General features: G+C 37.9%; 4 protein-coding genes across 11 annotated transcripts; 1 reads left to right on the top strand and 3 right to left on the bottom strand.

Moving 5' to 3' along the window:
* Positions 1–3,167: 3,167 nt before the first annotated feature.
* On the bottom strand, positions 3,168–4,960 carry hes6 (hes family bHLH transcription factor 6). The gene is made up of 4 exons (XM_056743326.1): positions 4,534–4,960; positions 4,373–4,459; positions 4,205–4,286; positions 3,168–4,082 (listed from the first exon to the last, which is right to left on the bottom strand). The coding sequence occupies exons 1-4, from the start codon at positions 4,594–4,596 to the stop codon at positions 3,691–3,693; spliced, it is 624 nt and encodes a 207-aa protein (XP_056599304.1). The 5' UTR covers positions 4,597–4,960; the 3' UTR covers positions 3,168–3,690.
* Positions 4,961–6,774: 1,814 nt separating this feature from the next.
* Positions 6,775–13,064, top strand: itm2cb (integral membrane protein 2Cb). Its single transcript, XM_056743321.1, has 6 exons — positions 6,775–7,041; positions 9,453–9,590; positions 9,752–9,940; positions 10,586–10,696; positions 10,852–11,002; positions 11,857–13,064. The coding sequence occupies exons 1-6, from the start codon at positions 6,949–6,951 to the stop codon at positions 11,952–11,954; spliced, it is 780 nt and encodes a 259-aa protein (XP_056599299.1). The 5' UTR covers positions 6,775–6,948; the 3' UTR covers positions 11,955–13,064.
* A 259-nt stretch (positions 13,065–13,323) lies between these two features.
* lpar5a (lysophosphatidic acid receptor 5a) lies at positions 13,324–14,992 on the bottom strand. Its single transcript, XM_056743310.1, has one exon. It carries the CDS (start codon positions 14,930–14,932, stop codon positions 13,964–13,966), a length of 969 nt encoding a protein of 322 aa, XP_056599288.1. The 5' UTR covers positions 14,933–14,992; the 3' UTR covers positions 13,324–13,963.
* A 2,992-nt stretch (positions 14,993–17,984) lies between these two features.
* On the bottom strand, positions 17,985–22,513 carry LOC130417632 (G-protein coupled receptor 55). Of its 8 annotated transcripts, none has more exons than XM_056743316.1 (4): positions 21,943–22,513; positions 21,711–21,806; positions 21,511–21,570; positions 17,985–20,507 (listed from the first exon to the last, which is right to left on the bottom strand). In XM_056743316.1, the coding sequence occupies exon 4, from the start codon at positions 20,498–20,500 to the stop codon at positions 19,583–19,585; it is 918 nt and encodes a 305-aa protein (XP_056599294.1). In that variant the 5' UTR covers positions 20,501–20,507; positions 21,511–21,570; positions 21,711–21,806; positions 21,943–22,513; the 3' UTR covers positions 17,985–19,582. The 8 variants fall into 8 exon arrangements, with proteins under 8 accessions (XP_056599294.1, XP_056599293.1, XP_056599292.1 ...); XM_056743315.1 differs by having other exon boundaries at positions 21,511–21,634; positions 21,733–21,806; XM_056743314.1 differs by having other exon boundaries at positions 21,733–21,806.
* Between the last annotated feature and the right edge of the window lie 801 nt (positions 22,514–23,314).

The following is a 23,314-nucleotide window of genomic DNA, read 5'->3' as shown; positions in this document are numbered from 1 at the left end:
GCTGAACGCACTTGTGTCTGCGCGTTTTTTAACATTTACGCATTTTTCAGATGCTTTAGCATGCGCTTTATCATTACGTGTGTTCTCTGAGAATAAAATCACTATATTAAGAAATAATGATGCAGACAAGCCTGACTTAACATAGACCTACTTTTTTGCTGCTACCACATAAACCAACTGAAACAAGTTTACGGTGTGAGAAAAACCCACAATCGGATGACTGTAGAGAGCTCCTAGGCTTTAGTTTGCAGCACTGTAGACGTGATCTGCAGCATGACACTTTTTAGCGATTAATTCTATTCACTGGGTGTTAAACTTTGCACGCTTACAGGCGAAGAGCCGGACATTCGTATAGAGGTGTGATAATAAAGTCACTCATCAAAGCAATGCAGCTGCCTGAAAAAAATAGATAACATCTGCTCTTATGTGTCTGTTATGCGAAAAACCTCGTTTCACCTCTGTATGTAAAATGATGGGCTACACTGTTAGACCTTTCCAGCCATTTCTACAGTCAAATACTGGCAACACTGTTGCCAGCTACTTACTGTAATGTATATTCCACAGTAAGTAGCTGGCAACAGTGTTGCCAGCATTTTACTGTAACTGAGACTTTACGGTGACTAACTGGCAACAGTGTTGCCAGCATTTTACTGTAACTGAGACTTTACGGTGACTAACTGGCAACAGTGTTGCCAGCATTTTACTGTAACTGAGACTTTACAGTGACTAACTGGCAACAGTTTTGTCAGTGTTTTACTGTAAATCAAGATTAACAGCAAATAACTGGCAAGAGTAGTGATAGTTATTTACTGTAATGCAACACAATCACAGTAGAATACTACATATGCATTCTGTGTATTTAATATTGTAGTCATTCTGCTCCATCAAAAATGCTGCAATTTTATTAATGGTATTATCTTCTAAAAAGACAAAGAAATTCAACAGGTTTCAACAAACGTAATTTATTACTTGAGCAAAACATGCATACAAAACACAAGAAAATCCATAATTACATACGACAATTAAACAAATCACATAATTCTACAAAACTGAATATTTTTCTGAAATAAAAAAATCCACTGCTAGTGTATAGCTAAGTATAAATAAGTATAAATAAAATAAAAGGAAAATATAGAAAATAATAACACTGTATTGTAGATATGGGTGTGTATACAGAAATGTATGGCAAAGATCAGTCAAAATGTTAACTAAATACATTCTATTTTCTTTTACAAAAAACAAATATATAAATAAACAGCAGAAATTTTGTCACGTATCAATTCATTAAACATTTTTTCAACACAACTTTGCAAATTAATTAGTAGTCACAACAATACATGTAACCAAAAACCTAAAATATTCACTTACAATTTTACACAAACACACACAAATACATAGAAAATAGGCAAATCTTTAAATGAAATAAAAACTTAAAAAAACATATATAATCTAAACAAAAACAATACCAATGATTTGTAGATTTGGTTTAGCATGTTGTTCCAAACTGGTAGTAACTCAGCACAAATTGAATTACCTCTTTTTGCGTTACAATAATTGTATTAATAAATATTGCTTGCACTTACTTAAATACATGTTTTCCACTCAAATTCGGTGAGCCGCTGCAAAAATGTATGAACATGTGGATTCCTGGTTTGAACCTTTCTTGTAACAGATGAGCCAGTTTTGCGGCTAGTTGCAGCACATTTTGTCCCCTCAGGATTAATCCTCACAAAGAATCTGAAAATCAAATGATTTTTATCAGTTAGTAACAAATCAAACACAGAATCATGAGAAACACTATCATCAACAAATACAGACATGATAGAATATAATTAAAATCATTACTGTGCATATAATATCTCATTTATGCCTTACCTTTGAATGAGCTCTAGTGTGGCACTGGCTGACTCTTGGTGCTCAACATTAAGCGACTGATCTGATGTTTTAACTTGTCTGTCTGTTGCTGCTGTATCACACTGTTTGAGGAGATAAAACTGCTGCTTTGGACATGACTGCTTATGCTTTCGGGATAAATGAGTGATGAAAGATGTTCTCACTCTGAAATATTTCAAGCAATCTTCAACGGGGCAACCAACTTTTCTACCATCTCTAAAATGAATCCGCAGGTGTATGCACAGCTCTGAAAAATGACTAGCCACAATTTAACACACTGGACGCTGACAGTGGAAACAGCCTGTGAATGCCTATGTGTGTCATGTGTTTGTGACTTCCTGTGGTTTCTGTGCATGTGACCTTAATGAGGAGAATTTCTTAAACATACAAGGGCACTGCTGCCTGCCACAAGCAAAATTCGCTCTGTGTTGGTGTTTTTCAACATGTGTATAAACAAGCCCTAGTTGGCGGAAAGGCAAATCGCACAGTTTGCACCTTACATTGTGGGTAATGTGACTACACGATAAAAAATAAACAGGAAAAATAAAGAAACAAGCAGTGGGGTCAGCTGCTAATAACAAAAAAGTTCAACACTATGGGATACTGAAAGTTGTGAGATGCTAAAAGCTAGCTAACAGGTAGCTTTTTGGAACCAAAAGATACGGAGCACATAATAAGAAATGATTAACTTTACCCACATTTGCAGTATATTTTAAAAAAACTTCTAAATATTTGAAATGTTTACTCACTCATTGTTGGGGATTCCATTTTAAGTTTTAAACCATGAAAATCCAGTCAGTAAGATAATTAACACAACACAAGCAAAAGAACAAAAACTCAGAGATCACACACACCTGGTTGCCCTTAAAGGGGCAACACCTTTGTGTTAAGAATTAAGCAGTCAGTGCAGTATAGTAAAAAAGGCTGTATTTTACAGCTGAATTTTACAGCTGTTATCTGTAATGTGTTTATATAGTAATTAACTGTTATATATTATTTGCGCTACAGAAATGCATCTTATGTTTCAGTTAAATACTGTTTCCCAATGTTACTGCTAAACACTGCCTATTTTAAAGTTATTTACCCTGTAATTTACGGCATGGTTTAACAGTGTACTGCAGTTTTAATATAGAACCAAATAAAAGCCAAATATGACTCTCGCAATAATAAAAGCGGAAAGTTTTAATGAAGAAACTTGATGATGAGTCACATGTCTAAACATTGTTTATGATCACACGAAGCATATATAAAACACACAAATGCCATTATAGATGTTCATTTCACATTGACATTTATTTTCAATTCACGTTTATACAAGGATCACATACACTTTCAGATGTCAGAGATCTATATCTACAACCACGACATTTAAATATTTACATTCTAAGCAACAATATTTAAAAACAGGAAGGTGCTTCCTAGAAATATTATTTATCCATACAGTGTTGTTTTGACTTAGCTTATACAACAAAACATTAAATAAAAATGCTAACACAAAAACTGTCCCGTTGATTCTGGAATAAAAATGCATTGTGGCATCACGAAGAGCTTATTGGGGGGATTTCCACGGGTGATTTCTCATTGTCAAATGTAGCTCAGCCTAGTAACGTTAAACTAAACTTACAGCTTTTCAAAGTTGCAACTGTGTCCTATTCACGTGTCCATCACAAAACCCCGGACTAAATAATCATAATGAAATGTTCCTGAACCAACGTGTTAGGTCTTGTGGTTCACTTAGAAATGACAGATTAGAGTTGGAACCATACTCTGCAGCAAGGCATGTCTCCAGGAACATGTCTACCATGGTCTCCACATGGACTTGGAGTGGATCGGCAAGCCCGGCGCTACCGCCGAGACGTGGCTGTGCTCCGTGTCCGTGTCATCTAGGTCAGAGCAAAGATCGTCGCCAGAGGTGATGGAAGGAGATGGAGACAGGAAAGAGGAGCCGCTGCTCGCCACGCTCCTGTCTCCGGGGGAAATCATAGCGTCCGACATGAGATCCGACAGGATATCCTGAAAGCGAGCCTCGTCGTTCAACGGCATGCATTCCAGAAGGTGGTTCAGTAGGTCGGCGGCTATCGTCGCGTCGATTCCCGGACAGCTGGACACGAACGTGTGAACTTCGTGCATGCACTGGATGTAGCCCGCGGCGTATCGCTCGTTCGCTTCGCGGCTCACGCTGTCAGCCTCTGCGGAGGGGGAAAACGCATGATGACGTCACACACGCGATATGAGACATTTGTTGTTTATGAACGTAACGGCGTTAGACGGGAGAATGACAGGCCCGCGTGAGGTCTGATAACGCGCTTACCCGTGACTTTGTTTTGCAGAATACTTTCCACGCGCTTCACGGTCATCTCCAGCACCTCGGCGTTCTCCATTTTTGCCTGCGCCTGAAATGACACACAGTGTGATGTTTACACTTTCTTTCGTGGTCGCGGTGGTTAAAGAGGTTGTAATAAGTGAAGAATTTGCTTACATCCGTATCGTCTAGCAGTAGCCTCAGCTCATGTAAACTTTCATTGATGCGGGCGCGTCTCTTCTTTTCCACCAGTGGTTTCCTCGTCTAAAGAGAGAGAACAGCGTTTAACGGTTGTTTATAAACTTATCCCATACGTGATGAAAGCGCGTGTTAAATACCTTTCTGTCTTTTATTCCGTAATAATCCTCCTCATGCTTGCTGTTGCGAGACGCAGGGGCCATATTGCTGCAATAGAGACCGCCGAGAGGACGCAGTGCCGTTGAGACTCCTGAATGGGGGGCAGATGGTCGGCGAGTTCAGTTTGAGACAAAGGTCTGCGCTAACAAGCACTACATATATTGTCCAAAGTGGCCGATTGAAGGGGAACATTTATGAGGGCTTATTTACATGTGAATGGGCTGACTCGCAACCAATCAACAGCCATGCTTTTGTCTTTGCCATGTAAACCAACCCACCCCGCGTGAACTTGTAGACGAAATTACTGTCCTTTCTTTTACGATTTTGCTTTGTTTATGATACAGTATCATGCAGGCTGAGGCTGGAGTTTTATATTGTTCATTCTGTTCTAAGGAGCGTCATTATTTTAATACACTGGCGTCTTTTGACCCAGGTCCTGCTTTATTGTTTATGGCATTTACACAATAAGTACATATATTGTATACATACATCACTATTTATACAATATACAAACGTATTTATTCATATAAAAAGAATGAATTTATACAAATATTACAACTTAAGACATACGTATTGTATTATCGCAAAGCAAAGAGTTAAAATATTTAAGAGTTAATAAAAGAGAGTCATTAGGCCTATTATTGTGAATACTGTTATTGACTGCAGCTCTCTCTATGGGCCATCAGTTGAAACTAAGAAAATAAATAAATAAAGAGCTGACGTGGACAAAGTCGTCATTTGAGTCTTCAGTATTGGGTAGGCCTGCCCACGGACTCATTATATCTCAATCTTCCCTTTTTTGTAACTGCGAATCAGGTTTACTGAACCAACAGTTATACTTCAACCATAACATTCGCCCTCTATTGGATTCCAGTTCACAGACTTCTTGTCCGTATACAAGGTCTGGATGGATTTCTCGTCCTTTTTACCATCGTCTGCATTCATTCATTTATTTAATTAGAAATTAGATATTATTTATTAGAATGATCTAACTCGTTGTATAAGCACTGTGCTGTGTTTTAACTTTTCTGTTTTTCCTGTTTGCCCCTGTTAAGCTGCTTTGAAACAATACACATTGTGAAAAGCGCTATATAAATAAACTTGAATTGAATTGAAAGTCTGTTTAATAAAAAAAATAACTCTACTCTTTATTTTAAGAGGCCACAGCACACGAAACTTCTAATCCTGTGGTTCCGCTTTGTACAATTTGACTTTCACTTTTCTTAAATTTATTAATTTGCTTTAAAACAGTTTATAGACGATAATTTGTAGAATAAAACCTGCATCAAAGCCATAAAAAGCAGCAAGCCGTGCCAATACATGTATTAGCTTCCGGCTTTCTGATGCAAATCACAACGCGTCGTAGATTACCCAAAACGGTTTAAATAGAAACGGAAGGAATATCCATTTGTGGAAAGTTACATAGTAAAAGTCCCTGACGCAGCCAGGGAAAGATGGGGATGGATTGCTGGTGAAAAGTCTTGGATCAGCGTTGGAACATCTATAAATATACAAATGTTATATAATACGTTTATAAACCACCGATAAGTAATCTTTCAGCATTACTATTAGCATTGAGGTCAACAGCACTTGAATCTCTTTTTCACAGACTTCTTTATCCAAATCGACAGAGCATTTGCTGAGACACATATGACGTTTCCCGATTCTACCTTGGCGTTTCTGATGCTGTATCATACCTGTCGAGCTATAAGAAACAACTTTTAATGATATTTGTACATACGGTCAAGTTCAAATGAATTGTAAGCCCCAGTGATCTCTTTGGTAAATCATTCAAGGTTTCATTAATACAATGTAATGATGTAATTAAACGAGTACATTAGAATTGCACATATAACACAGTTCAAACCTTTCAATTTAAAACCGTTTTTGTAGTTCTTTTTAACATAATTTAGCATCTGTTCCACAAACTGTTTTAAATATTTTTTTTCTGTACGGAATATGCAACCTCCGTCGTAATTTAGGCTACTGTACGTATGTGACCTAAACAATTTTATTTCATTATATCTTTATTTCACATGTATCTTTACTTATTATTATGCAATTCAATTTTCATTGAGGACATGGACAAATTATATTTCCAATTCTTCCTAAAGAAATACGATTGAAAAAGATCAACGTTGATCATCCAGTTTGAAGCAATTTAGTTGACTAAACCAATTTTTTCCTACTGTCGGAATAATGAAGGATACTAATTTTAGACGACGGGCGGCGATTGGTTGACTCCGATTTTGAAGCGTACCGGAAGCGAGGGAATCCTCCTTAAGTTCGCCCTCTGCCGAGCGTTTCATTCACAGCTCGAGCGAGATCAGTCCTTGGTGGTGAAACAGTCACTGCTGGACGGCCCAACGCTAGAAAACTAGGAAGGAAACGTCAAAATGGTGAAGATATCCTTTCAACAAGTTTCGGCAGAGAAGCCTGAAAAGGAGAAGGACGGAGAGAAAGAGGAAATTCACATGCCTTACTCTCACGTGAGTAACTTTTCATTTCAATACGCATTAGGGGCTTTGTTTTGTTGTCTGCTGTTAAACCATCCTTTGTTTTGACCAGAAAGACAAAACCAACAAATGCACGCGACTTCTCCATTTATGTATATGTACTCTTGCTTATTTTGCTTGGGACACACAAATGCATTTTATTTAACAGGATTTTGTTTATTGTCCAATGAAACCAAGTGCTGCAATGAGTAAATTAGACGAAAACATGAGAACAGTGTTCCCAGCAAAGTGTAATGGAATATAAATGCTAAATTAACATAATTAAAACAACAATTTTCAATAAAAGCAGCAATAATTATGTATCATTGTTGTTATTATTATTATGGTGTATAGTATATTATGATTATTTTTTTTAATATATTTTGTTATATTACTTTATCATTTAATTTGTGTTTGTTTTATTAAACATTTTGTGTATATATTACTATACACTTTGAACTCCGAATATGAGACATTGCAGTTCTGCACAGGATTACAGTTGATGGATGAGAGCCAGTATTAAGATTACATCATCCCTCAGTGTCACTGTGTAGCATCCAGTGCAGATTAGGGCTGAACAGATCAACTTGGATCACATATGTTTGTCATCTGAACTTTAGTTCAACTGGAAAACCCTTTTTACCATTTTACTTTTTGACTTGAGCTGAAGTGGTTCAGATGCGTGCAGCCTTTTGTTTTACGTGCTCCACATGCACCTGATCCCTCCAGACGGGCTGAAAAGGATTTTTGTTTTTACAAAATGAATGCCTCACAACCGTCTTTGTGCTGCGTGATGTAATCCGCCCCAAAAATAGACTAAAAGCAGATTATACTGTTAATTTTTTTTCATTTTTGAGAATGCTTTAGTGTGGTCAAGTTAATACAGGTTGTTTAGAAGCATCTCATCTAATCTCAAGATACAGTTGTCCGAGGAACATGTAAATGCATAATTTATTTGTCAAAAAAGCTTCCCTGGGTCTCTTTGTATGTAACACAGAATGTTCCCTTCTTTAGTGTGTCAGGTTGTCCCTTCGTGGCTGTTCTCATTGTCGTCCCCCGCAAAAGATTGTGCTAGAGTGAAAATGACGTCGATCCGTCTCATCGGATACTAGTGCTGTTATTTTCAGCCTGGTACCCACACACCGTCTCCTACCCGCTGCTACCGTGTGTCTTTCCTACGTAGAAAGGAACTCCTGTACAAATATGGAGCGTGGAAGTACAGTACGTGCCAAAAATATCACTCTGCCAGGCGGAGATAGTAGCTCTGTCAGTACTCCGTTTGATTCAAGATGATCCAGAGCCTGCGTGGGTTGATCCGAGCTGGTGTCCTCAGCACCAGCGTCGCAGAGAGACTGGAGGCGGATAGATTGCTCACGCCACCTGACGTCTTGAGATGCTGCCGTGACTAATTTCAAGGCAGAGTCCACTGCTGAAAGTATTGATTTGTGAATATAGAGGCTTTTCAGTCATTTAAACCGCAATATTTTGTTCATAGCTTTCCTGTAGCTCAGTGGTAAGAGCATTGCGTTAACATCGCAAGGCTGTGGGTTCGATCCCAGGGGATTGCAAAAACCTATGCAAAATGTATAGAATAAAGCAATGTAAGTCGCTTTGGATAAAAGCATCTGCCAAATGCCTAAATTTATAGCGTTAAGTAGGGTTGGGAATCGAAAAATTACTCCAAAGTAATCGGATACTTAAAATCATCTCATCAATTCCTGAGTGCTTATTTTCACTTATGAAAATTAACAATCATTTGACTATAGTAAGCATAGTTTATCTATAGTATTTGCATTAAAAAGAACACGAACAACAAATTAACCATAGTTTCATCGTAGTTGCAAGCATTTAACCATGATGAAGTTCAACTATGGTAATACAAATCGTGTTAAATCTGTAAAAACATGATTCTATGTGTATATAAACACAAAACGGTGCTCAATAAACCAGGTTATAAGCAGGCTAAATGACCATACAGGTTCATATCTAAATATTTGACTTCAACTGTGGAATTGAAACTGGTAATCAAGATCGATAAGCACAATCGGTATTGGAATCAATCAAATTCAAACGATTCCCAATCCTAGTGTTAAGGGTGTGTGTCTGCGTACATTTGCTAATACTAAATACGTGCACCTAATGCTAACCGATCGTGTAATCTCTTTACAGTAGAAAAATGACCTTTTTTACTGTACTAGCATGACCCTTCTCCCAAGATAAGTGTCTGACCTCAATGATGCTATTGTGTCAGAATGGGAGCAAATCCCTGCAGGCATGTGCCAAATAGTGCAAAAGATTCCCATAAATAACTAGGCTGTTTTAGAAAAAGAAAAAATAATTATAGTTTCATCCTCGTGCATTACCGTTAATCTATAAAAACTAATTCGGATGTTTTTCTCTAACAGGATGAGTTGGTTCTACCTGTAAATTCCAAGAAGTCTCCCATGAGTGGCCTTTGGTGCATCGTCCTCGGCTTGGTGATCTTCATGTCGGGTTTAATAATGGCGTCTGTTTGCCTCTACCGATACTACTACAACCCTCAGGTAAAACATTTGTTTTATTAGATCAGTGAAACATGAATTATTCATAAATTAGCTTTTTAATGATACCACGGTAGGTGTAACATCTTGCGGTATATTTTACGCCATACACCTTTATCCTTCTCTTTCAATGTCATATAAAGCTCTCCGCTTCCCCTCAACAGATCCCAGAGGACAGTTTGTTCCACTGCCGGGTGATGTACGAGGACCCCGTGTACGCCCCTTTGCTCGGACGACAGGAGGTGGAGGAGAACGTCGGTATCTACCTGGACGATAACTATGAACACATCAGCGTGCCTGTACCTGATTTCGGCAGCAGTGACCCAGCAGACATCATCCACGACTTTCACAGGGTGAGAATCTGTCCCTGAACTGCTCCAAAGAAAAGTTCCAATCATTTAGTCGTGGCACAGTTTCTTCTAGTTCCCTGGCTGTACAAAAGATGGTGTTAGTCATCACAGCTCCCCCAGATGGACCGTGAACATTTCTAAGGAAAGCTTTTGTTCGTTGCAGACATTGTGTAATATTCAGCGCAAAAGTGCAAGGCACAAGAGAACATGCGAATGTTTCTGAGAACGCCAGATTATTGGCAGACAGTTCTTAAGAATATCAGCCAACTAAAGAATGTATTTAATTCTCTAAAGACTAGATCTTAAACTGGGCCATGTTGTCTGAATATTTTAGAGACTGTTACACATTCTCTCTTCATTTGTATACACCTGTGCATGGCTCTTCTGTGGAACGCAAGATATTTTGAGAAACATCTTTGTGTTTTTGTGGCCAAAGGAAGACCGTGAGGGAGACATAATGTTCATCAAAATATTTTTTGTGTTCTGCATTAGACAGGAAGTCTAGACTAGGGTGCTTTTAAATCTCAAGTTGAGTTTTTGACTGATCCAGGAAGCAAACGCCCACAACATCTGCCCACCTTAGTTCACAGGTGGGCAAAACGTTTCCGGAGTGGCTCCTGACAAAGGTGTGATTTCTCATTAACACAGGGACTCACAGCTTACCACGACATCGCGTTGGATAAGTGCTATGTTATTGAGCTCAACACGACGATCGTCATGCCCCCCAGGAACCTGTGGGAGTTGCTTGTCAATGTCAAGGTAACTCATCTTATGGTTTTCATGAACAAAAGGTCTCATTGAGTCACACGTTGGATGCACAGCCGGTTTTAATCCATGAGTTTTAAATACCTGTGTTATTGGTGATGAAGCCGAATGTAACTGTTTCTTTTTTTTTTTTTTTTTGCTTTTTGTAGCGAGGAATGTACTTGCCCCAAACCTACATGGTTCAGGAGGAGATGGTTGTGTCTGGACGTGTTAGGAATATGCGTCAGCTGGGACCCTTTATCCACAGGCTCTGTTATGGCAAAGAAACCTACAGACTGAGACGCAGGACCGGCGGGAGACGTGAGTTGCTCTTACTCGCTCTTTTGTTTCTGAGCTGCTTTCTCCTGCATTTTTTTTTTTCTTGACCTTCATCTTTTTCATTCTGTTAGTTAGAGAGACCAGCACACAGATACTCGTGTGCACACACACACAGGGAGAGATGGTTGGCTGGCTGTTGTTAACCCCTCATTTAGTTCCTGTTTTTCGGCTTCTATCTGGCCAGTTATCTTGCAAAATCTAGGGTGTTAATTTCTGCTTCACCTTGGCAATGCAAAACCCTCTTCCTCTTTTTTTTTTTTTTTTTTTTTTTTTTTTTTAGGCTATGCAAATCAAATAGGAAATATTGTGTAAAAGTCTTTATGGGCATGTGGTAGGATACTAGAAGTCTTGCATTTGCGTGTGTGGCATACTTGCACTTATCTCGGTTCTAATAAATGTGCGGGTGAGTAACCGTGACTCAAGATCGTACACAGAACTTCTCCAGTGAGGGGGATGTGATGCACGTCAGGCAGTGATGTATTGTGGGAGTCGTCCGTTGGATCACAGGGGCATCTCTCGTGTGATGCGGAGGCTGAGGTGTGGGTAGTGTTGCAGTGTGGGTACTGTAGTTTGGCTTCCTGAAGACTTCACATACTCATCAAAGCGCAGATGGTGTCTGGGATGCCACAGGAAATAGAAGCGATGTGGTGACTCGCAACATTTGGAGTTGCGTCTCCCTGTTTGTTCCCGATAGACTGGCTTCAGAGGTCCACCTCTTGAATGACGAGACATTATAGATCAGCTTCCAGAAGTAGACATTCACATAGCGGTTAAATCAACATTAAATTTGATGGAGACATCTTGTTTAACCTGAATCTTTTCTGTTTTTTCCTCAGGTATTGATAAAAGAGAAACAAGAAACTGCCACACCATTCGGCACTTCGAAAACACGTTTGTCGTGGAGACTGTCATTTGCGACCGATTCCTGCTTTAATCCCCCAATCTGAGCAAAACCCAAATGAGACGAGACCCGACCCGTCCCACCTGTCCAGCTTTACAGCACTTTATCAGCATGATAAACCTGTACATAATGTTAATGATGCGACTTTGTGTATTTGTCAGTTAGTTTTTCTAGGGAAAAGATGTAATGTTTTTCACATAATTTTTTGTCGTTTTCCGTCTCTGTCCAAAGAATTTTTGAGGTTTTGGTTTTCATTTGCATATTCGGACGTAGGTGTCTGTGGGGGTTTTATTTTTCTCTCAGGTTATTTATACGTATTTCTTTTTCTTCACTGAGCATTGGGAGGGTGTGTACTCAAAAATAACTGTGAAGTCATATTAGATTCCTTTAGTCTGACATCCATGTTTTGTTTGAGTGCTATAAAGCCTCAGTTTATGTACACTGATGGCTATCACTGTCCACCTGTTTGTCCACCTGTGTTAGGTAAGAAATCCAGATTTAGAAAATTGTCTTCGATGCCAAAAGATGTATACCTCAAATTTCAGAAATCTATGACTGTAAACTTGTTGTTTCATAAGTCATATATGTGTTTTCTGGACGTGATATAAGCAATATACGGTTTCTTATCTTGGATTTCCAGACTTAACCTCTGTAGTAATGTGTGAGTAGTACATCGTTTTTCATTTCTTGTGTGTCACTCTTTATACATGTGAATAAAGTTTGTAGAAAATAAGAGCATGTTTGGTTTTCTGAAGGCCGTGTGTCTGTACTCTTCAGAAAGGACTGTTTGATTATTTGGATTAGTCAAGCCCACATTTTATGAGAATTAAAATGCTTTATAGTGTCAGAAGCATTCTTAGACCTGATTTGTAATCATCTATATTACTGTTTTTATTCCTTGGTGCGTTCCCCACCCTTAAGCAGAAATGGATGTCAGATCTGCTTGTGTTTTTGTCTAATTGTTCCATTCATGTGTATTTTGTTCCTCTTCCATGTACCTGTGTAGCAAGAAATGTTTTTGTCTGGAGTCATGAGATGTTTGCTGTGAAATATTTGATTTAATGCACTATAATCTGCTGCACAAGCTTTGTAAGTAACATTTGCTTGTAAAATCCATCAATAAATTGTTAAATCTCGAATCAACTTGTAGTGTTATTATTATCGTCTCGCTGAACTATAAATGTGAGGAGGGGCACACCCAAACCCTCTTTACCACAACACCGGCTCAGTCGTCATGAGAAACGACGGTCTCATTACCTTGACTCAAAACTAAAATTTTCATTTCCTTTCGAAAGCCTTGCTGTGCAATTTGTTTCTTCGAGCAACGTGTTTTTCACACAGCTTAACACTTTCTTTTCAGACATCTCAATAAAAGTCACGTAGAACAGAGAAATCCTTTTCCTTAAAGAAACAACCTTATGAAAGTTTATTTTTTACAGAAATAATGGCTGATACGAATTTAAGAAAAACATTTTTTATGACTAGGGTAAATGGGACCATGTTTATGATGACCGGAGATAAAAGGGTTCAAGTAGGACATATTTACATTCAATAAGCCTTATTTACATGAGCATTTTTTCATTTAATAGATGCATTTATACAAGCTACTTCCAAATGACAACATTTTGTGTTTATCGCCAACAAAGTTAATTTATACAATTTGACAGAAAAAATTTGCGTTGCTTCCTATTAATTTTAATGCTTTTTGATGATTTGCAACATTTGTTACAACGAACATTAAGAGATTTGCAGAGTACATTCTTGTTTCACAGAAAAACGGATTCACATGTGGTGAGATGGAGGACAATAAATATAAACACGCATTGATATCTGGAAGAGAACCACTTTAGCTTAACACGTGCTGTTTTCTTCCCTTTTTCTTTGTTCAAACTTAAGACATCAGAAATCATCAGATTTGAAGAGTGTTTGAACTTAAATGCACTTGAGATTCAACAGACCTGCATTTTGCATATTTAATTTCCCACAAAGTGCTCATGTATGTAACATCTGTCTGTCGTTTGGTGCATGTGCTCTTCTTTCTTTCACTGTTGGATCAGACTTGTGCTCTGGACCAGGCCGATGCCGCCGGTTTTGGTTGACGAATCACACCTACCTCTACTTTGAAGCTTCTTTGTGCTAAAATAGTAGATCAGCGGATCCAGACAGCTGTTTGTGCTGGCCATACACATTGTGACAGTTTGTATATGGAAGTAAATGTCACCTCCGTGAATTAACTCAAGTTTGTTTAGGCCAAAGAGGATGAAAGCTATGTGAAAGGGAATGAAGCAGATCGTATAAATGAGCAGGTTGGAGAGAAAAAGCTTCACTATCTTGTTTTTGCTCATGTCAGTGTTACTTGAGGAGGTTTTCATGCTGTAACTGCTGAGCTGCCGTACCACAGCGACCGTACAGCCCAAAATGATGCCAAACGGAACCAGAATGCCCAAAAAAGTGACACAGCACAGGATGTAGAAACCATGCAACCACTCCTTTGGTGTGTATTTCTCAAAACAACGCATCACATTGCACTCCGTATCATTATTTTCCTGATGATTCATTGCAGTTGGTACTGATAATCCAGAAATGAGCACCCACACAGTGGCACACAGACCCCAGGCCACGGGTGCTGTCCGGAGAAGTCGAGATCTCAGCGGGTACACCACGGCCAGCATCCGGTCCACACTGATGAGGGTGATGAACAGAGAGCTGGAGTACATGTTGACCGCAAAGAGCGTCCCTGGAATCATGCACAGCGTGTTTCCCAGAATCCAGTTGCCATTGGCAAAATAGATAATCCGAAAGGGCAGGGAAAGAATGAAAAGGAGATCTGAGAGCGCCAGGTTGGCCATGTAGATCACAGGAACAGATTTCCTCAAGCCATTGTGACGAACCAGTATCCAAAGAGACACTGAGTTTAGAGGAAGGCCGAACAGCAGTATCAAACTGTAGGTGGAAGTAAAAAGCGGGTACCTGAAGTGAGAGATGCTGCAGTTTGAATTGTTCTGTTGCATTTTTAAAAAGAGACAAAAGGAGACGTAGTGCAGAGCAGAAATGTACAAAGCTTCTGTGCTTTTTTTTTCATGTGTGGCAACAGGTTCCACTTGCTAGTAACAGGAAACAGGGGGAGGTCTTAGTATGTGAATTGCATTTACATGCAAAAAATAAAAAAACAAGACAATTTTGACGTATGAGGTCAGCTTCAACCCGTCACAATGAGGTCTTAACAGAGCACAGAATTGTTTGCATTTTGTAAACAAAACTCATGATTCACATGTTGTAACACCATTCATATACAAGCTTAAATGTAGTCTTTCAGTATATCTGAAACAAAGTCTATTTAAACCTCAGACTCAACACGACTGCGTGTGTTTCCAACAGTGATAGGTCTAGAGGATAATCTAGTCAACATAATCGCACACAAAGCAATTAGAAATCCTGCACGATCTGTTGCACGCTTGGGGAAATTTGTAACGCCGTCATGACTGAGTTTAAAACTTTGTACAGACCTGGAGAAAGCTAAAATGCAAAAGTCGGTCACAGTGGTTGTTACAGTGGTGTGTGTATATGAGTGTGGAGGTGGAAAGGTTATGATTATGACAAACAGGATGACATGCACAATAAATTGCACAAGATGGTTAGGCTCACTTATAACCAAGCTGACAATCAGATTATTTATAAAGTGAATATGTACAATTTTGGTGTTTATTTTCAAGTCTGCGTTTCAGGTGTTATTAATAAACAACAGGAAAAAAAAACAGGATTGACATACATAAATAATTTAATTCCCTTAAATTAATTTCATCTGTATGAATCCATAGAAACGTCATATGATTATTATAGCAAAAATATTATTTATATGAGATTATAGATTAGATGAAGAAGTAGGTCACATTGCAGGATTTTGTCATTTCAACTACCTCACGTCCAGGTTCTGATGTCATTGCTCCATCTTGAGGTCAAAATGATGTATTTCAGAATATATTTGTATCAAATTATATCACCACATTAAAATCTAATTATTATTGGATTTCTGTAAACTGCACCTGAGCATTTATATTTGTATCACACTTTATATCCAAGTATGATTACAATGCATAAATAAACAAACATGACAATTATTTCCTTGTTATACATTGTAAATGTTGTGCGTATTCATATTTTTTTATACATTTTAAAATAAACACCACTATCTTTGAATAAAAGAAAAAACAAGAAAAATGAAACATAGCTTTTAAACATTATTTGACTGCAAAACTTTACTTTAAAACGCTTTAATTGCTGATTCTACAGTTCGTGTTCATTACACAATTGGCTGAGAGAAACTATACACAATCCGTAGAGTTGCGTTGATTTTGGTGTGTTGTAATGGTATGCCATATGAGACCGAGGGCACTGAGCGCCCATTAATGCTTTGGGTAGTCGTGGCATAATGGTTAGAGAGTCGGACTCGTGACCAGAAGGTTGCCAGTTAGTTTCTCAGGGCCGGAGGGTAACGACTGTGATGCATTTGAGCTGCAGTAAGCACTGCTTCTACCAGATGACCTTGTAACAATGCGACACACACCCAGGTCAGATCAACCTTCGATGGGCCTCCCTAGGCTGAGGGTGTCTTGTGATAAAGGGCCGAAACACCCAATGAAGTGCACAACTGGCGATGTGTCGCATTGATGGGAACCTTACAAAGGGCATTATCCTATGTCCTATTGGGCAATTCAATTGTGCTGAAATAGTGTGATTATAACAACTAGTCTTAAAAAGTGAATCGTTTATATTTCTTCCCTGAATGAGCTTTTGCATTGACGCTCCTTTCAAGCACGTGCCATTCTCGCGCCCCCTGTTGGCAAAAATAGGAAGAAAGCAGATTGTTAAAATCGCGACGTAACACACTGATATACATAAACGATAAACGTATCCAAAACATCCAAACAAATTCAATTTTGGTAAATTGTTTTTCGCTAATTGTATCAGTACTATCCTCTCTATTTGTATCTTTGAGCAAACATGCTCTCATTTCTATGTTTGCTTTCGGTGTGCACTGTGCAGAAGTATATTAGTGACCTCTGCTGGTCAGAAAAGGAATAAAACGTTTGTGCCATATAATGTAATGCTGCTCCCTAGAAGTAATAAGTGAAGTGTTTAGAATTCAAAATTAGAATTGGTGCGTCCCAAATAAGAATTGAAATATGTATTCTTAAAGCATCCGCATGGTCTGTTATCGGAAAAAGTCCTTGAGCATTGCTTTATTTACAGCGCTACAGTAAATCGGCAAATTTGTGATGTTTCCCTGGATTTATTTTTAAAACATTACATTGTATATTAGAATTTTTTTTTTATGCGTCTGGTCAACGGTCACTTCCGTTACGCATTAGATGCCGATGCGCATGCAAACTGTTTAGCTACTCATTCAAATGCATGAACTTTCCATCAGAAAAAGAGTACGTACTTTTAGAAAGTAGGTGAATTGTAGCAGCGCTACATCAGGGTAACTCAGCTTTGGACAATTTAAGCACTAATAGTTTTCACAAAACTTTCAGTAGATCATAGCTAATTATAGATACTTTCAATGTTGCCCACTTCTTCATCGTGATTCGGGTTCGCTTTTTTAAGGCAGCGTTCCAGATGTGTTTGCAAGAATGTGTTTTCTGGTTGTCACATGTAAGTAAACTGTACTTTAAGTGGTCGGGGTGCATCTATTTACGCAGTTCACATTTTGGATTGTTTGTGTGTGTACATGTGTTTATATCCCGGTGGGGACCTAAACCCGAACGCATACCACACCAACAAATGTCACAAGCAAAAAAGCTTATAAATCGTACAGAACAATATTTTTTAAAATGCAGAAAGTTTTCTATGAGCTTTAGGTAAATAAAGTTCATAAAGTTTGTACGGTATAAAAAACATTACATCTATGGACTGTCCCCACGGAGATAGTAAACCAGACATTTGTGTGTGTGTGTGTGTGTGGGGGGGTGCGCGTGTGTTTGATTTTAAAACATTATTTCAATTTTTTTGGTTAAAAAAACATTTTGTAATGTAACTCAATACCTTTGTTTTATTTCTATTAAATTTGCAGTGACCATACCTCTCATACAGCCCTTGGTATAACGTAGGTATTCGTGTATCAGTACAAATGTGACATTGTGGCCATATAGACATGCAAGTATTTTTTCGTCAGACATACTTTATCACACAAACAGAACAAAAGTGAATCATATAAAGGTAAAGAAACTCGTCATTTGACTAAGTGAAACCAGTGGCACATGGCAGTGTACCCACAGAGTGCTCACAACGTGTGGAAATCAGTGCCACACCATCCCCCCACACACATGCACACACAGGCGAATCCGATTTACATTTCAGACTTCCATGTAAACAGAAAATTTATTTTTCCTCTTTATTCTAAACTTTTGTTAAATCAATTTAGAATGCAGAGTGAAGATCAAGATTCATCAGTATAATTTATATTTAAATAAGGGAAGTGGCAAAAAATTCAATGTTGCATCAATGTCTATGAGTCATTGTGAAGGTTTCGTGTTTGGTTTGTCAGACCATCATCGCGTGTGAGTGAGGGCACCTCAGGTTTCTCGTGTTGACAGTGTGAATTGTGACAAAGACAAATATAAATTCTCTGATGTGAACGAATAATTCTGATGAAATCTTAAGTCATTGTGTCAATAGAATTTTTTAATTATTATTTTTATTTTGAATAAAAAGTTTCTTCCAATAAACAGACTGAAATAAGAGTCCTGGTAAATTAGACCTGTCTTTGTGAATGTGAAAGCCAAAATAAAAAGATATAGGCCTAAATGGTTTGTGCTGTTTTAGCCAATCAGAAACCCTCCTGTCAATCATTTTGCACGCTGGCGCTGTCGGGCTCAGTCTGCTGGGCGTCCCCTTATTAGGGTATATGTCGAACATCACACAACCAGACTGGAAACCTGTGTAATTACATCCGCTTGTCTGAGAAAAAGTCAATCGACTGGCTGGTGGTTTTATTAATTTTTGAATATTGAGAAGGAAATAATTACATATCAATATGCGATCTGCTATGCTTATATTTGGTATCTCATTTAAAGACATTTTGATTAAAACAGCAAGCTTTGTTTTCTTGTTTCTGCATGTGATGTTCAGTATAAAGCCTATACTTTTAACCTCTTTCCTACAGTGCTGCAAAATAAAAGCATAGTGAAATTCTCTTGTAATTTTATAATACACATAGAAATGTAAAAATAAAGGGAGAAAAAATAAACTATCAGGCTCGTTATTTTTTATAAATCATAAGCCTGCTGTTGGTCACCCTTCATGTTTGTTAAATGAGCTTGTACAATTTTTACACCGTGTTTCATTGTTAAAAAAATACAGTATTTTTACATTTTCTAAAAAGTTGTGATTTTGGAAATATGAGGTTTCCGTCCGAAAGTAATGATATGCATGTTCCTGACATGCAACGCATGGAAAGCCTTGGGTAGTTGCAAAACCTAAAAATATCTCACATGTTGGCAGTATGCCATGTGAAACTATATAATTCATCAAAATGACGGTCAGTTCTGACTAAATAACCTTTGTTGTCATTCATATAGTTGTCATGTAAGTCCATAAAGTTTTCCAGTTGTCCCATTTACCGTCAACACGCATTGTGAAAGTCTCGGTAACCTCACTCGTCAAACTTCCGAGGTGCTTATGGATCTCACTCTGCTCAGAACAGTGTCTGTGGTGGATCGGACTTCCTTGGCAATAAAATAGTAGCAAAGCGCATCCAAGCAGATGGTCACGTTTGCAAGACTCATTGACACCTGTATAAAAAAGGCAATATTCTTTTGATGGCTGCAGTCCGAAATGAAGTCATTACGGACGAGGTATTGCAGGAATATGGCCGCGTGACAAGGAGTAAAGGGTATCAGGAAGGCCGCTAGGCTGCTGTAAATGATTCTAACCCCTGCTTGTCTTTTAGAGTTTTTGCTCTCCGTGGCCTTGAGTGTGCGGATGCTCTGAGAAGAACATACCACCAGTACAGTTGCAGGCAACAAGAAACCAAAAATCTCCAAGCAAACAATAACTCCAGCGGTCCAACCCTTCTTAGAGAAACCGTGGAAACAGCGGAAATCAACTTTGCTAAAATCACGGAAGGTGTAGATGGGTGAAGTTGCCACCATGACAAACACCCAGATGAAAACGCAGACAATCAGGGCGACTTTTTTCGAACGCAACTGCTTGGCCCGAAATGGGTGTTTTATGGCGATGTACCGGTCCACAGCTATGCAGGCAATTGTATAGATGCTGCCGTACATACCCACAAAGTAAAGACTCTCTAAGAAGGAGCAGAATAACTTTTTGTTGCCATCCCACATGTTCATTGCTGCATGCATTTTGAAAGGTAGCGGCAGTAGCAGCAGCAGATCCATCAGAGCTAGGTTGGTCATGTAAATGGTGGACTCCGTCCATTTTCTGAGCAGAGCACAGAACACAAGCAAGGCTGTGATGTTTAGTACCAGTCCGAACACCAAGACGGGCACGTAAATCACAAAGTCCAGGACCATCGTCACATTATCCACGACAATGAATGTGCAGTTGGCACTCATAGTGAAACTGGCAGGAGAGAGGAACAAAGAAAAGCTTAGTGAATTTGAGAACTTTTACAACCGAAACTTAAATACTGTATCTCTTAAAATGCCCACTCATTCATCTTTGCTCAATTTCATGCTTTTATCGCTCCAAGACACTTTTGGAGTAATTCTGCCACGTGACTCATCCTGCAAGTTTGTGCCACAACCCGTTGATATAACTTAATACATGTGGTTTGTTGAAGAGAGGTGTGGTAGTACTTCTCTAAACCTGGCACAGAATATCAGAGATTTGAGGGTGTGTTTTTAAATTTAACCAGTGGCCTTAGTAACCACGAGATCAACCACTTTTAGCATGTGCAGAGCATCACTAATGTTTAGAAGGTGAAGAACTTTAACACATTCTGTTTCACACGGAGGCGTTTTTATAAATAGGTCTTGCTAGAAACTTTGCACACACAGTAAATGTGATCTGCTTTTCTTTGTAGTATTTAAACGTGGCAATTGTTCTATAAGAGAAACACTTTTCTTAAGGAATGTTTATTTGTTTAAGATAAAGAAGGTAAGTGCATTTAGAAAGTGAAAAATTTTAATCACGATGAATCAATTCATGCACATTTGCCCCTTGCATGAATGTTTGGCAGGATTTTTGTTTATTTATGTACTCTTACAAACATTTGTACTTGTTGAATTTAACAAATATTTTGAGATTTTCAAGTTCTAACCATTTAGGCTTGAGTAAAATAAAAAAATCTATAACCATTTTAAAACTCCTTGTTTTATCAAATCAACCTGTCAATTCAATAAATGCCAAATGCTTTGACTGTTTGTATCTTGGAGTTGTTTCATGGTCAATTTAAAGTTAATAAATATTTGTTAGAAAGGGTTTTCAAACACAGGTTGAATCTTTATCTTTTTAAGAAAAAATAAAGTTTGTGTCACTGCTCTAATGCAACCTGTTCTTATTTTCATTTTATTGCTTTTAAGATAATTCAGATTATTATTCAGATAGATTAGCCTGTACTTACCTTTTCTGATGATTTCAAAATTTCATTTCTCCTGGAGTGAAACGGCTATTTCTTCACAAACTGCGCACATGAAGTAAATCTTTGTTTAGCAAAAATATGACCGTTAAATTTCTTTGCAAGACCCCTGAAGGGGAAATAATGAATGTGTAACAAATTGGTAAACATCCTCATTTTCGGCACATACAAACAAGTGTACATACAAGTAATAAACTGCCTACATACAGTACGACTGTAGTAGCCTTCTTTTGTTGCAAAAAGGTCCACAGAGAGTTTGTTAACTCTGGTCACAATTGTTCCTTACAGCAATAAACCACATGAACAAATTCTGTTAAACATGACATGATCGCGCCACACTGGTTTCCTACAATATTTTTGAAATATAGCCAAATGCTATAATTACCAAGACATGAATTGCGTTCAAACATTACTCACTGAGAGGTCTGAAATGCTAAACCAGGTTTTTTGTAACTTTGTCTGAAGCACATGTCAGCAAATCGTGGTCTTCCCCTTTTCATCGAGTGTGTGGGCTAGATCTGTCACGAAACAATGTCTTTTTTTACAGGATCATATGGTTGTTACAGTCACAGGAATGAAATTGGTAAGAATTAGTTTTGTCCCACGTGTGCATTGCTAAGAATATACTGAAAACCCCTTAAAAATTTACATAAATGACTGTAGCCTAATTAAAACTCAGAAACTGTAAATTGAGGAAAGAAAGTTTTTGCTCAAACACAAAATCATTAATGTGTCTTACCTCAAAAGAGGTTTTGACGTGATCTCCAGTACTGTAAATCATTTTTTGTTTAGTTAAATATGAAGTGTTTGTGCTTACCTGTGCTTACTAGGGAGATACGTTGTCTTAAATACTCCCAGACAGACTGTAGTACTTCTGTTTTTAGAGGCTTGTCTGTGACCACATCCTTTGCTAGCAGAAACTATAGCTTTGGTATTTTTCTGATATCTTCCTGTTAGCCTGTAAGTAGGCTACCTACCTCGGTTCTCTTGTTTAGTAAGCACACATCAAATGGCTATTATCATCTCAAGTAGAAAACACAACTTCCTGATCGTGAATTGATTGCTTGTTGTTGATGTGGAAAATTAGCAACAATTTAATAAATATTGTAGAGTTCAAATGTTTTTAATTAAATAGTTACATTACATCAAAAATTGTTAGGCAACATTACATGTTTTCTCACATAGGTTTTAACTTTGCACAATAACCAAAGAGTAAATAGAAATAGCTTCCTTCTTATTTATATAGCATATTCCCAGTTTGATGTACCTAAAAACCTAATGATAAACTGTACATAACTGCAATTTCTAAGACATTGTTGTGAAACACAACAGGCTTGTAATTGAAGCTTTATGTACACATCCAAATACAAAAATAAAAATATCGTCTAAAGAGTAAAATAGCCTAAACAAAATTGGAAGAGGCAGTTGTGCAAAACATACATTTTGTGAACACCGTATTTACAGATGCAATACAATTGCAAGGCAAATTGTGTTAGGATTCACGTTGTTTCTCTGAAAACAAGTATAATATGAAAAACAAGCATGAAACCTATAAAATGATGCAAACTTAATTTCTCTGTAAATATTATGGTAAAGAAACTTTATGTAGTCTTCTTGTTTCATTTGCAGTTTTTCTTTCAGCAGAAGACTAGACCATTTACTATTTTCTAGACAAATATTGAAAATAACAAAAAATAAATATTCCACCTAAAAATAAAAGCGCACAAATGAAGTCCAAAGATATTGTAATAGTCGTGAGTATAATAAAAACATGGATATATTGTATTTA

The sequence above is a fragment of the Triplophysa dalaica genome, chromosome 3 (assembly GCF_015846415.1).
Source record: "Triplophysa dalaica isolate WHDGS20190420 chromosome 3, ASM1584641v1, whole genome shotgun sequence".
NCBI lineage: Eukaryota > Metazoa > Chordata > Actinopteri > Cypriniformes > Nemacheilidae > Triplophysa > Triplophysa dalaica.
Note: the sequence above shows the minus strand (reverse complement) of the source record. Positions and strands in the feature narration are given on the sequence as shown.